General features: G+C 46.0%; 1 protein-coding gene across 6 annotated transcripts in view; it reads left to right on the top strand.

The window, feature by feature from the left end:
• The first annotated feature begins 2,764 nt into the window (after positions 1-2,764).
• FXR1 (FMR1 autosomal homolog 1) overlaps positions 2,765-14,364 on the top strand; it is a 30,088-nt gene continuing 18,488 nt past the window's right edge. For 3 of the 6 annotated variants that reach the window (XM_065748362.1, XM_065748360.1, XM_065748356.1), the window contains exons 1-2: positions 2,766-2,873; positions 11,631-11,683. In XM_065748362.1, coding sequence (XP_065604434.1) covers positions 2,823-2,873; positions 11,631-11,683 — 104 coding nt within the window. In that variant the 5' untranslated portion in view covers positions 2,766-2,822. Of the gene's footprint in view, positions 2,874-11,630; positions 11,684-14,364 lie in introns of all 6 variants that reach the window. The other 3 variants (XM_065748361.1, XM_065748357.1, XM_065748358.1) reach the window with 2 other exon arrangements.

Raw genomic sequence — 14,364 nt, 5'->3', positions numbered from 1 at the left:
AAAATGTTTTTACATGCACTCACTTAGCAACACCTTTTGTGGATCCTATTTTCAGAAACGGTGTCTGCTTACAGTACTTGCAGATGTATCTGGGCATGGCACATGCAGTTCAGCCAACCTCCAGACAACTATTCATTCATTTGTAAAGGTCAGGAATGCATTTGTAAAAGGCTGCTGAAAATTAGTACAGATTCCTCTTCATCTCAAATTCAAAAGTACAAAAATTACAGTGAAGGACAAAAAAAAAAAAAAAAAATCCCAAAGTTTTCCCTTCTGGAGTTTTCTTTCCTTTTTTTTTTTTTTTTTCTTTATAACAAACCACTGGGCCTTTATAGAGCTGCAGCCAACAAAGACAATCTCAGCTGAGACCATGTGCCTCAATATGAGCTTTGGGCAATGAAAAAAAAATGAGATGCCCTGATTTAATTGCACAGTTCCACTGAAGTTGAATTTACACATCTCCAGTATTTACCACACCACGAGGAACAAAGAAAATACATGTGAACAAGTAGACCCCACACACTTGGAAACATAGTACTTTTGAAAAGAACTCCTTTCTACTGCTGAGTTGTAATGTAGTTTTACCATTTGGAGGTCAGTATGATCTTATCTCAAAATATCTTTCAGGTACTCATCTGTGTTGCCTGTCTCCACTGGGGATGAGGGATGCATGGCAATTTACAGAGGATCCGAGTGCTGCCAGTTGCCCAAGCTTCTGCTAAGTTTGGAAGTGTGAATGGATGTGTCTCATAGGTATCAGCCATCTGCCAGAATCTCAGAGTGAACAACTGAATCAAAGAGGCTTTTATCCACGTAAAGGTGAAAGTGGATTTTTTAAACAGTTATTTATAATATTTTTGTGACACATGCTGCTAAGTGTCAGTGTTTTTGCCTCATTAAATAGAACATAAAACCCAGGTTACTACACTCTGTTTGTAAATGAAGGTAAAAGTGTGAATTTATTCGACCTTTATTTTTCCCCAATTTTTTTTCATGTAATCTTCTGAGAACTTACGTTTCAGCCTGCTAATAGGTTAAGAGGGCAATTAATTTGCGTATCCTTCCATACCCAAATGTAATCTAAGTTTCACTGTTCTGAGGAATTACGTTGTTAATTCCATAGTGTTCTCAATCTTGCCTGGGACACTGAAAATGTAAAATTTTCAAGTCACAAGGGTCTGAGAATGATAACTCTGTGCTGACCTTCAGTTTCACAGACAATGGGAATTCCATGAGTTTATTTCTATCATCCTAAAGCACAGCCCATCCTTATTTCAGAATTACTAGTGACACAAATCCGAAGTCTTTTGGAAAATGCTGGAAGTTGCTAATACCTAAGGACTCTGAGTTGTCATACCTGAGTAGATAGAAGATTCTCCCTTTTAATATTTCAGTAAATCATTCATATAATTGAGTAGTTATTCTAATTTACATTAAGTGAAAGCTTAGGCTCAGAACTTGTCTCCAACCGTGATGATGTGCTCCAAACCATTATGGCCCTCAGCCTATCATCTCTCTTCTACCCCCATTCTCACCTTGGTGTAGCAATCTGCTTCAGTATTCATCTGTAAACAGCCCCATCCCTTTAACTGCTACCACGTGCACTTTCAGAAAAACAAATTTTATCAGGCAAATTTGGATGCAGATTGCTCTGGCTCAAGCCAGTTCTCGTTATCATTAATGACCAGAACTGTACTCTGCACTGCAAATATGGACACCCAGCTACCTCACGCAGTTCTCAAATTGTGCTATTGCTTGGTTTTTTATGTGTCCTGTTTTGACTCCTGAGGACAGCGGCCGATGGATTTTTTTTTCTATTTATTTTTGCCTTAAAAAAAAAAAAAAAAACAACCCGAAACCCCTGAACACATTTTTTAGCATCTGACATTAACAGACCGTCCCTTGGAAGGTGAATGCACCAACCCCAGGCTATTCAGCTGGGGCAATGACAGCTTTGGCCGAAGAGTTTTCACAGCACAACTGTCTGCTTCCTACTGTTGGCTCCCAGAGCTCATCCTGGAAAGCCTCTGCTGCAGGAAGGAGCACTTTTGTGCCTGAAGCTTTCTTACTCTTCCACGTGGCCTGGGCACAATGACAGGACGAACTGAGCATTTAAGAAGTGTTTTTAATAGAAGGAACCCTTCGACGTTCCTGTTGAATAAATATGATGCAAGAGTGAGAATATCTGGGCACACAGAGTGGGAAAAGAGTAGATAATATAGTTGCTTTTTTTTCTTAGCATTACCTCATGCCTAAACAAAGATAGGATCTAGAGTGGAGAAAGCGTGGTGTCCTCTGGACAGAGCCTTTCTGTTTGTGTTACTGCTTATACCGCCATGAATCTGAGCAGCATTTCCCCTCCCGCTGCACCCCGGCTCAGCTGCACACAGCTCCATCCCAGCCGCGCCCATGCCGGGTGCCGTTCCCGCAGCGCGGATGAAGGCGCGGCGCGCGCCCCCGTGACGGACACAAAGGGGCGGGGGGGGCGGCGCGGCCTTCCGCATCGGTACCCGTCACAAAAACGCCGCGTTTTCCCCGCAGCGCCGAGCGCGGCCCCGACCGCCGCCTCCGCCATTTGCGCACAGCGGCTGACTCCGGGGCGGCCCGGCCCCCTCAGCGGCACCGAACCGCACCACGCCCGGCCGCTCCCACCCCGCTCCCAGTCGGGGGTGTGGCCGCCGCCCCGGCTCCCGGCAGCCCCGGCCGTGAGGTGGGCGGAGCGGCCCTGGGGGGCGGGCGGAGGGGGAGGGGAGCCCGGGCAGCGCTCCCCCCCGTGGTGACAGTTTCTAGAAGCACGTCCCGGCGTCCTTTGCGCTCGCAACATGGAGGAGCTGACGGTGGAAGTGCGCGGCTCCAATGGGGCCTTCTACAAGGTGCGGGCGGGGCCGGGGCCGCGCGGGGCTTTGCGCGCTGCGCTGGGGATGGGGGGGGCGGCGGCGGCGGCGGCGGCCGTGAGCGGAACCCCGGGACCGGTCGAGTCGGGTTGGGGCGGGTGTCGGGGTGTGGCGGTGCGGCGGTGTGCGGCGGTGCGGCGGTGTGCGGCGGTGCGGCGGGGCCGTGAGGGGCTCCGCTCAGGGAACGGCGCCGCGGGGAAAGGGGGGGGGGGGCTGCGGGAGGGGAGGTTGGCGGTGCGGGGATTGTGGGGGGGAAGGGGGGGGATGGGGAGGGGGTGGTCGGGGCTGAATGGGGGGAACGCAGCCGGAAAGAAAGGCTTTTAGAAGGTTTGAAATAATGCTGTAACGATTTCGGGTTTATTTGTGTCGTCAGAAGGATTCCTTCGCCATCAGCCTGCCCGGAATGCCGGGATGCTACAGGATCCGTGCGCCGTGCCCTCAGCTGCGCCCGTCACTCATTCCCCTCAGCCCGGGGCAGCCGTTAACGCTCCGCTCTTTTTATGGCCAGAGCCGCTGCCTCGTTCCGCAGCATTGTGCTCCGCTGCCGAGCGCCGGAGCCGCCGGGCCCGCGGGGCGGCACTGCGCTGCGCTGCGCTGCTCGGGGCCCGGGCACGGCCCCGCGTGCCTCCCATTTTCCTGCTCCTGCTCGCGTCTGTGGGTTCGGGCCCACAGCCCGTGGGATCCGTACCGCGCGTGGAGGCGGTGGGAGGGGATTGTGAGCAGCTGGCTGCGGGGGTCGGGGTTTGGGTGGTTGTTTTTTTGCGACTGGGTGTCTATTAAAAGAGGTGAACAGGAGATAATCTTATGAGGAAAGAATGTAATGGGATAAGCTCTGTGCCCTTGCTAGGTGTTCCTCTTCGTTCTCTTTGCCAAAATCTGTAGATAATAAATTCTGCAAATTAGATGCGTTTTTTAGGTAGATTATAAATAACCACGCAGAAACCCACATCAAAATAATCTGTATTTTGAATGCAACTTGCCTAAAACAGGGTTGATTATTTTTCTTTCCCGCTAGGAAACACAGAATTTGGAGACACCCTCCTTAGCTTTCCACTTGCAGCCTTATGATCTTGGGCAAAGATCGACACATGAGCTGGTTCTTTCTTCTCCTTAAGGGGAATGTGGGACTAACGGGAGCATTAGGAGGTGTGCTGGATTCTTGGAGCTGTGTGTGCAGCATTTATTGCAGTAAGCCTGATTTAAATTCTGCAATAATGACGTCTCCTAAGTCAGTGTGAATTGTCAGGCTTGGATTAGCCCCATCATGTGTTCAGCCCTGTGGATGGTGGCTAACGAGCAGAAGTTTCACTTAAAAATGCCATTATTGGCTTTCAGGCCACAAAGTGGGGATTAGGTCCAGGGATGAAGCCATTCAGATCTTGGGAAATGGGCAGGTCAGAGTGCCTGGGCCCATGGTGGGAGAAACCCCAGCTCAAAACATTCACTGCTGTTGTGAACAAAACCCATCCCGTAACGCAGTAAACCAGGTAGGAAAGGGATTTTTGAAGTGAAATCTGTGTGTCTGGCTCCATTTTGTGAGTCTCAGAGTTGAGGTTACACGTGTTGTGGAACGCAGTAGCGCTGCTGGGAACTGCTGTGAAATTTGGGAAGCAAAGGAGGAAGGGATGTCAGTCTCATTTAGAAAGTGCTCGGGGTTGATGTCAGTAGTCATAAGATTATCAGAGGGGATAATGTTTGAAGTTTGCGCTCAGAACCACCTGAATTTAGGTTCATTATCACAACTTATCTCCTGGTTGATAACGTGAGAACGACCCTGCTATGCCAGCAGAGATAAGACCAAAATAATTATGTAAACAATTGCATGACAGTTTTTTCTAATTAGTTGTTAATATGATATGCAGCTTAGCTGTAGTAACAGTAGTGATTGCATCTGTTGGAGTGTTCCAGTGCTTTTCTAGTAGTTGTTAGAGTTCCACCATGGTAGGTGGAACTGATTGCTGTAAACTGATGAGAAAAATTATGCTCCTTATTGAAATACATGAAAAATAAAAATGTTTTTCTTGGTGCATGCATCAGTGGAAGGTGACTGTGGTTGTGGTCAGCACCAAAGGAAATTCTTTTGTTCTGTCTAAAAAAAAAAAATCCTGTGTTCTAAATTTAACTTTTTGTTCATATATCTCCCAACTGATTTCATGCTATTTTCCCCCTTTGCTTTAAATGAAAATACAATCTGGAGATCAGAGCTGCTTTTTTTTTGTATTTTACCCCAAGTTCTCAAGCAGTACACAGCAGGGTAGGTTCAGCCAATCCCTGCAGCTCAGGCTCTGCGTCTGTCAGTATTACTCATCTGTTGTCTCTGAGCCCCATCAGCCCATCTTTCCTCTAGAGGAGTTATGCTCTTATGGAAAAGATGAGGTTTGTGTGGTGGAACAGTCAGAGGACAGATGGGCAAACTGCACTGCCTAGCAGCTGTGTCTGCTGGAGGCATGTTGATCCTGAGCTCAGAAGAGCTGATAATTTCTACTTGAGTTCTACACTGCAGGTTGATATTGTTCTCTTTGGGCTGTGAGGGACTAAATTCATTGGTTGGGTTCTTTTTAATTTTTTTTCAGTATTAAAAGGCCAAATGTGAATGGATTTTTTTCAGGCTCAAACTCTGTTGGAGAGAGTGGAAGTTGAATGCTTCCAGTCCCACCTCGGCCTGACTGCAGTGTTCTCAGGCTGATGGTTTTCTGTGTGCAGCTTGGAGCTCTTTGTGCTATCATGGATATGTAGATCACTAACTGCCAGAATTAGAGCCTGATTGGAAGGGATCTCTGGGTCTGTCTGGTCCAGCCCATGCCCAAGCAGAGCTGCCTAGAGCACAGTGCTCTGCTCCACATCCAGACAGCTTCTGGGGATCTCAGCAGAAGGTGTTCTGTGGCCCCTGGGCAGCCTGTGTCAGCGCTGTCACCTGCAGAGGGTGTTTCCTGATGTTCAGAGGGAACCTCGCTTCTGTGTACCCATTGCCCTGTGCTCTGTCAGAACACTGTGAAGTGTACCTTGGCAAGGATGAAATGAACATTTTATCTGCATGCAAACTGGAGCCCTGGTTCCACTTCTTGTAGTGAGTTTGGATGTCAGCTTAAAATAAAATGATGCCAAATCCATAAGCTGAGCAGCAGATAGCTCGTTGCACATGGAGCCTTTTGGTGACAACTGAATAACTGAAGATTCATTGCTGTAGAGATTTCCATCTGCTGAAAGACAAGCTCCAGCGCCTGGCGTGCCCTGGTAGCCTTCCCACTGTGCATTAGTGGCTGCGTTGAAAAATGGGAAAGTGGGCCTTGACTCTTCACCTTCAGCTGACAGTTCTAAAGCACATCCTTGGTGCCCGCTGCAGGAGGAGTGGTTTTGGTAGCAGGTGTGGCTGTGGGGCAGGAGCTGAGCTAGACTTGCAGACTGAGAGCAGCCTAAATGCTGCTGCAGGAGGAAACAGTGGCAGAGTTGCATGGTACTGTTCCACATGTATGATGTCAAAGCACAGTGAGCAGTCTTGTGCGAAAACGTACTTGTAAATCACCAAAAATATAATGGTATTTTGAAGTTTTAATTAGTAGCTTTGAGAACTTCTCTATGAGATGTTCTGTTTGTTTTTTAGCTTGACAGTAAAATGGGAAACTGTCATTGAGGGGCTTATGCAGGTATTGGTGCCCAACTATTACATCAGGAAGCATTACAGTGAGTGCAGTGAAGGTTTTTGTTATTTTTTCTGCTGTGTTTTGATGGACAGTATTTATTTATTAAATCTCACCTTACTGGTTGGCAAATCTCGGATGTTTTAAGGTTGTTACCTGTCTTGGAAATTACACAGATGTGCATGAGCTGTCTCTAGTCATCATCATTGAAGAGTCATTGTCTTGGCTCTCCTAGGCCGATAAGAGGCAGACACCACAGGCAGTGATTATTGATTCCTCATGTACACAGTGAGTGGAGGGCATCTTTCAGAAGTTTTACCCTTTGGGAATATGCACGTGAAGAAAGCAGCATAATGACTCACATTATTTTAGACTTCATTCATAAGCCTAAACCAGGAGATTCAGTGCTGAGGTTCTTGTGTGACTCATAAGGACTCTTGTATTTACACGTGATAATTACAGCTGTGAATTGGAGCTAAGTAGTAATGTCATAATAAAACTGTGGTTATTAGAATTGAAATAGGAGTTGAGTGCTATTTCGTACCTGAAGCCTGCCCGTGATGCGTGGCCTGCTGTCTGTTACCAGCCCTGCAGCAGGTGCAGCTGAGCTTTTGCAGTGAAAGGAATGCTTTGAAGTTGAAACTGCTGGGCAGAGCACCTTGATTGATTGTTTACAAGCTTCCTGTGTTTGCTTTGATATTTTTGCATGGGGTCAGGGTGGAATAGTAATAATTAAGTAGGAGGTTTTATATTTGTTACATGAGACAGTGGTGTGTAACTGTTGGTTTAAAACACTAACAGTGCTCGGTTCTGACAGGAGTGAAAGGACTGGTAATTGGATATAGGCTTCTTGACCTTTCTGCCAGTGATTCAGGAGCAGTCTGTGGCACTAGATGCCAGAGTGTTCACTTGGAGATGTGCTCAGCAGTGCCCCGTGCTCGCAGCACGGCTCTTGGTGCAGGTGGCTGTGACTCAGGAGCAGACAGAGCCTGTCTGTCTTGGGAAGGGATGCCTGCAGCTACTCTGGCAGCACTTTTTTAGATTGGACCGCCATGTTTGAGGGCAGCTCACCTGAACGTGGGCTGAAGAAGGAACTTAGGTTGTGTCTGGCTATTAATAACATAGATGTTGTGAATTTGTGTGCAACTGGATGTAAAAAATAAATGTGGATGTGTGCGTGTCCACACAAGCACAGTTCACTGTAAGGGCGCTTTGGTAAGTCTTGATCCGTTTATGTCACAAGCAGATCCTAATCCTAAATCCCTGAGCAGAGCCCAGGTAAAAGGGGCAGACACTGTGTGCTGCTTGTAGTGAGGTGAGGAAGTCCTAGCTGCGGTGGTATTGTTGGCAGGTGGTCTTTTTTCAGTTTCCCACCCTCTGTTCCTGCTTGGTACAGTAGAGCCTCGTGTGAACTTTGCTGGGGCTCCAATCCCACTGGCAGCTGGCAAGTGCTGGCCGTGCCACCTCTCAGCTTACAGGTGCCGGGAGCTGGTTCCTGCCCGGTGAGTGGCAGAGACAGGTCTGCATGGAGCGCCGCGAGCTGCACGCCATTAATAGCGTAGTACAGTAGAGTCCTGTGCCCCGTGAGCCTCTCACAGCGCATACGTGGGCTTCCAGGGATGCAGCTTGTGGCACTCAGTGACTGACATGAAGATCTGGACAGGCCAAAGCTGGGGTCTGGCAAGGTGAAGTCACACATTAATTTTTCTTCTGTTCCTCTCATCAGCAGCTTTGTGTGTGGTGTAAAACATGTTTGGAAATGCTGTGTGTGAGGTGGTTGCTCATACAGCAGCATGTGGGCTCCTGTTGGCTTGCTCTGCCTTGTCACCTGTATGAAAAAACTCTTCAAATTTAGATACTGGCATTGTCCATCTGTAGCCATTGCTGCTGAGTCAGTTGCCAGTAACAGCAGCCTGCTTGGTTGCAGAAGAGGGAAGGCATGTCGTCGTTGAACCTGGCTGGAAATGGTTCTGCTACAGTATTGATTGTGAGGAATTTCTCATGTGCTGGGCAAAACTGCAGAGTGTTTTTTTAAAAGAATTGAAAATGGTCTCCAGGCCGTTGGAGTACTTCTTAAAAAAAACTGCAGTATATCTCATGATGACATACGTGAAATGTGTCTGGTTTTAACTTGGAGTTGTAGGTGATAGCTGATAATGCTTATAGCAGAAGCTGCGGATGGGGAAAAAGGGAAGCCTTCTTGCTCTTCACAAGTGATTTCATATTTTTGACATGTTGCTCGGTGCTTATGATCAAGTAATTTCTAATTAAAACCTATATGCGTTGATCAACACTAGTGGTGTTGCTCTGTCTGAATCCTGGTGTTGCACTTCTGTTGCCAAAAGTGTGTTCCTCCCCCAGCAGTAAAGAAACTGAGCATAAGGAAGGATTAAACCTTGGGATTTGTGAAGCTTGTGGAACTCCCTCACTGCTCATCTGTTACTGGTACAGCTGGACACTGATCAGACTTTCCAGGTTTTGCAGTAATACTTGGTTACAATTGTATTTAAAGTTTTATTTTCCTTTGTGACCTGAAGAGAATACCTGATAAATGTTAGCTTCTCTCTTCTGAAGTATTTCTCATACGAGTGCTGTGGAGTAGCAGAGTTTGAGCGTGCCAACTGGGGACGTTACTGCAGTAGTTTCCAGCAGGCAGTGCATATGTGCCCTCGTCTGGGTCTGCGCGGTGCTGCTGTGTGGCCCTGCACGTGCAGCGAGCTGAGGAGCAGCTTTGTGCAAAGGGGCTCCTGAAACCCACATCGTGGTGTAAAACTTACAGCTTCTTGAAGTTCATCCTTCTGATTTTGTTTATTTATGGTGCTCGTGCAGCTGGTGCTGGTGCAGGTCCTGCTGCTGGCCATACGTGCGTCATGGTTCTGCTTCCCACTCCTTGGCAGGACAATCCCTTGAAGTTCAGTTGTCAGTAGCAGAGCAGTTTGTGCTGTTACCACAAAGCAGGCTTGGCCTGGTAGCAGCCTGCTGGCCTGCAGTCCCACCAAGGCCATGCACTCGGTGTTAGTTGTCTTTTTTTCACGTGGTACTGACATTCTGTTCTGCTTGAAAGGAAGGATAGCAGTTCAGATCTGCAGCATGAATTTCTAGCTGCTGTAGGCTGTTCTTGGGGTTGTTTTGGATTGGAAGGAAAATTCATTTTTTCCCCTGCATCAGATAGTGTGAAAGCATGTAATATAAATCAGAGGTAAGATACAGCTATGGAACAAAGCAACATAATGAGGCAGAGACTGATACCCAGTAATAGACTCCTGGAGTGCAGATAAAAGCTGTCCGTAGTAAGAGTTTAAATCTCCTGTATGTATTGCTTGCTGCTTTAAGTTGGCATTCCAGCAGTGTTGGACCACGTAAATCTGGTTCATGCTGATGTGATTTGTCTTATATTTTTTCAGAATCTGAATGAATTGTTGAAGAACATTTACTTTCTGCGTTTTGTGTAGCAGTAACTTATGCCCATGATGGTAAATAAAACAGAGCTGTTCTGTTTATTTACCTGTGTTGTTGGCTAACAGATGGTTCAACCAGTAACATCATGTATGTCCTTTGTGTTCATTGCCTCTTGAAGTAGATATGGCCTCAGTCTTCCTGTACAGAAACTTCATGGAAACAAAATCCCTGAGTACGCACATGCTTTGCTGCCAACTGCCTCAGCTGCTTCCATCCCGGTGTGCTTTGCTGTCCTTGCCTGGCAGTGGCAGGGTGGCCTTTAAAAGGGTTTATTTCATTAGGAACGCACTAGATGGTTGAGCAAGGTGACTTCGGTGCTTTCTGGTGGCCTGGTTTGTTCAGGATCACCCAGCTGTTTGTGCACTCCCTGGCACTGCTGGCAGGTGTCCTGTGAGTGGAGCTTAGGGGTGGATGCTCAGGTTTCAGGTGAGCGCTGCCCTTTGCTGGTGTTGTGCAAGTAGGGGTTTGGGTCCAGGGAGGTTGGTTCCTGTGGCCCCTTGCTGCCAGCTGTCACTGCGGGCTCATTCTGCATCTGCCAGGCGCAGGGAGCCCATCTGTGTTCAGGTGCCTTTCCCTGTGCTGACACGTGACACCTCTTTGGGCACTGTGCTGCTTGCACAGCTGGCACGTTCTTCATCCTCCTCAGCTGGCAGTTCCTAAAGCGAATGTAATCCATTCAGCAGGTGTCCTGGGGCCTTTCTTAAGGAAGTTGTGGAACTGTCTTCTCATCTGAAATGCAAATTCCTTCTTGTTCTCCTGTGCTCAGGCACATACCACGCTATAACAAACACAGGAGTCATTAGACAGCATTTTCTTATTTTGATATTTTTTGTCATCTTTGTGATTTTCTTTTGTTCCCTCGTGCTTGCAGTATGCCTTCCTCCCTTACCATGAGATGGAGGGGCCTTAGTTTCTGCTTGGGTATTGGAGTATAGCTTTTTCTTTCAGGTTGTTCTTTGTCTTCAGGTTTTTGACATAATCAGTGCACCACTAAAAAGCCTTTTGTTTTTCAAAGGGAAGAAAAATGAGATTTCACTGCAGTTGTTCCCGGGATCATAAAAATGTCACGTGAAATGGTGTGAAACATCCCATTATCTTTGCTTCTCTGTGAGGTCCTGTGGGTGCTTGACTGCACACTGTTCCCAGTCCTGTATTTGAAACAGGAAATCCTGTATTTGATGACTTGGTTAAGTAGCCACCTAGCAGCCTTTATTGCCATATTTTCTCCATCCTTCAAGTCATGCTAATCTGAAGGACAGTTGTTTGGGACTCTTGTTTTTAATTTGTTGTTTGTGTGAGAAGAACACCTGAAAAAGCAAATGGTGCTGCTCAGAGCTGTTGGATGTTATTTTGAGTTGTACTACTTGCCCTGGGCCTGGAGCTTCTTCATTTTGCTTGTGTAAAGTAGTTGTGGATGCCTGTAAGGAAAATAATAAACTTTGACCATGATATTTTAGTTGTAAATGTGTCTGGAAAGTTATTTCTTAGAGCATTCAGCTGGGAATGTTAGCAACCTCATCCAGTCAGTGGGATCATCAGGGAGCTTCCCTGAGTTCAAACCATAGCAGTGGGGCTGTGTTCAGATTGCTGCCTTGTTGTGATTGCATCTGTCTTATGACAAAATTGTCTTTTATTTCAGGGATTTATCAAAGACGTTCACGAGGATTCACTCACTGTTGTATTTGAAAACAAGTAAGTATCTTTAAAAAAAATTTGTTTTGTTTGTTTTGACATGAAGGGGAAGAAGGCTTCATTAGAAAGCTAGTTCTTGAAATACAGGTTTTCTGTTGTACTCCATTTCTTTGAACTGATTCCTTACATAGCTGTGGTACCACCAGTCAAGATGTCATTTAGGTGCTGCTTTACTTTTTATTTGGGTATTGTAGCAATGTCTGCGGATGCAGCGGACAGATTTAATTAGAACATAGTGGCAGCTGACTGATATTCTTAACCTAAAGTGAAGTAAGATGCAAAATACTTGAGTAGCTCTGTTTCCTGAGCAGTTCTTTGTGTCTAATCCGGGGAATGTGATCAGCATCATCAGCCTGGAAGAGCGATACAGATACCCTGATGGAGTGACTTTTTAACTGGTACAGAATATACATGCATAAAAAATCAACATCCAGATGTGTCAGCTTCTAATGTGCAAATGGTTACTAAGCTGCCAGCAGCAGCCTGCAGCTCTGTCAGAGAGCCTTTCCTGAAGGAAGATGAGGGAGAAGCACGATACAAGGGAGCTTGCGTGTGTGTGTACACACAGTTATATGAGTGGTCTGAGTAATCCTGGGGTGTGTGTACATGTATGTGTGTGTGACACAGCATGAAAAAGGTCCTGGGGAGGAAAAGGTAATCCTAGTTTTTTCCTCCATGAAATCCAATGTTTGTAACCTGTTTTCTAGCTCTTCTATAAAAATTGGATAGAAGATGAAGCGATGGCCATAGCTAAGACTTCCTGGGGTGCTTAAGGGAAGCAGTTTGTGTCACCTTGGTGTTCATATCACCACACTCCTCCTCCACCCTCACTGGTCTTCATCCTCTCGTTGATCTGAGGAGATGTGACATCTTCTATTTCATATTCAACATCCATGTTGCTTTTCTACAAGAGTAGATACTCTTTGCCTTTAAGGCACGTGCTTTCACACCACGAGCCAAGTGAGCTAAAGGAAGTGCCTGTGGTTCACAGTGGGTGTTTAATTATTGGCAAACACATTTCTACTGGTTTGTATCCATGTCATCTATGTGTTTTAGTGACTGTGTGGCAGCAGCGGCTTCTTTCTGAAAGGGGTGAGCTACAGCATACGTTGAGTGCTTTGTTTATCAAAAATAGACCTTATCAGGAGGTATGCATACTGCTCTAGTTGTGCCATCATGTAAACCTGATAAATTATTACCCTTTTTATTGAGTTAAATTCATAAGGGCTTTAATAGAATTGGAATTGGTAGGAGTGTGCCATCCTTCTGCTGTGATAGTGATCAGCACTTAGCAAAGTAAGCGTGTCTGCTAATGGCGTTCAGTTTATGTTTTCTGCCGTTGTTAACCAGTCCTTATCTACAGCTATTACAAGGTTCCCAAAGTTGGACAACTAGCACCAACTGCCAGTGATGACTTTTGTGGCCGTAGCAGTAGTTAATCTCTGGGCAGATGGCATGTCTGTTAGGAGATGTTTTGGGGAGGTAAAGAGGCAGAGAGTGAACGCAGAGCTGTCAGGAGCTAGAAGGCTTTATTGTGGTGTGCAAGTGAGGCTTTGCAGGGCAGTTCCTTGTGGACCCGTTAGGATTTGAAGCAGCCATATCAGACCTCTGCTTAGTAAGAAGCAGCTCAATTTTTTTTGTAACCTTTACTGAATATTTGGGATAATGGTTCTGACCAGTGGGCATTGCTTGCCTCATTCTCTTAGTAGGTAATTTGCAACAATTAACCATTTCTTGAATGCCCGTCGTTGACATTTTGCTAGTGAGATGCTCCAGTTTTGAACTTTGTGTCATCAGAACTTAAAGTCATATTCTCAGCACTGAAACATATAAAACTCAGTCATATTCTCAGCTGGGATGGGTGACTCGTTACTGTACCATCTCTGTGCAGTTGATGAAGATCCTCTAGAGGTGGAAGCAAAACTGTACACAGCTGCAAGCTTTTACTGGACTAGTAAGGTCTCCTCAGTTGTTGCATCTAATTGTGGGCAGCCCGTAACTTTCTGTAAGCTCCCACTTGCTGGATTCATAACCTGCAAGGCACAGTTGAAATTCTCAAGAGATGTTTAAGCAGCTCAGTTGTTGACAGCAATTTGTATCGAGGTGTTCAGTTGTGATTGCTGTGTTCATACTGTTTCCAAATTGAACTTACATATAGCTTCTAATCAACAGAATGCATTTTGTCCTCAGCTCTTACTGTTTGCCTTTGCATCTGTGAGAGTCATAACTTCATGAAGGGAGGAAAGAGGCAATGCACAGATCCTGAGGTTACTGACCATGACAGTTACAAACATGATTTAACCGCAACTGGATTTTTCCAACCTCCTCTTCTGCTTCTCAGAAATAAAATGAGATTTAAGCAATGCTTCGTGACCGAATTACTTTCCAACTTCAGTAAAAGCTATCCATAACGTTCCTTGTGCTATTGATGATTTTTCAAAGTTTCCCTACTGTTAGAAGGAAAATAAACTGTACAGCCATGGATAGGGCAAAACTGCCGTGACCCTTCCTGTTACACGTTGGTCCTGGAGCCAGTCTGTACCTGATGTGGTCTTCAGGATGTCTATAAATGATAAATGTTGGAATACTTGGACAGATACCACATCAAAGTCCCTTGGATGTTCTAAGGTTTTTTTAAATTGTTGCTGTTTTCAGTGATGATTCTGGCTTTATTTAATCCA

Source organism: Cyrtonyx montezumae, unplaced genomic scaffold (assembly GCF_038088225.1).
Source record: "Cyrtonyx montezumae isolate F1298 unplaced genomic scaffold, pur_monq_1.0 scaffold_5, whole genome shotgun sequence".
NCBI classification, from domain to species: Eukaryota; Metazoa; Chordata; class Aves; order Galliformes; family Odontophoridae; genus Cyrtonyx; species Cyrtonyx montezumae.
The sequence above is the reverse complement of the archived record's forward strand: the minus strand, read 5'-3'. Positions and strand labels throughout refer to the sequence as shown.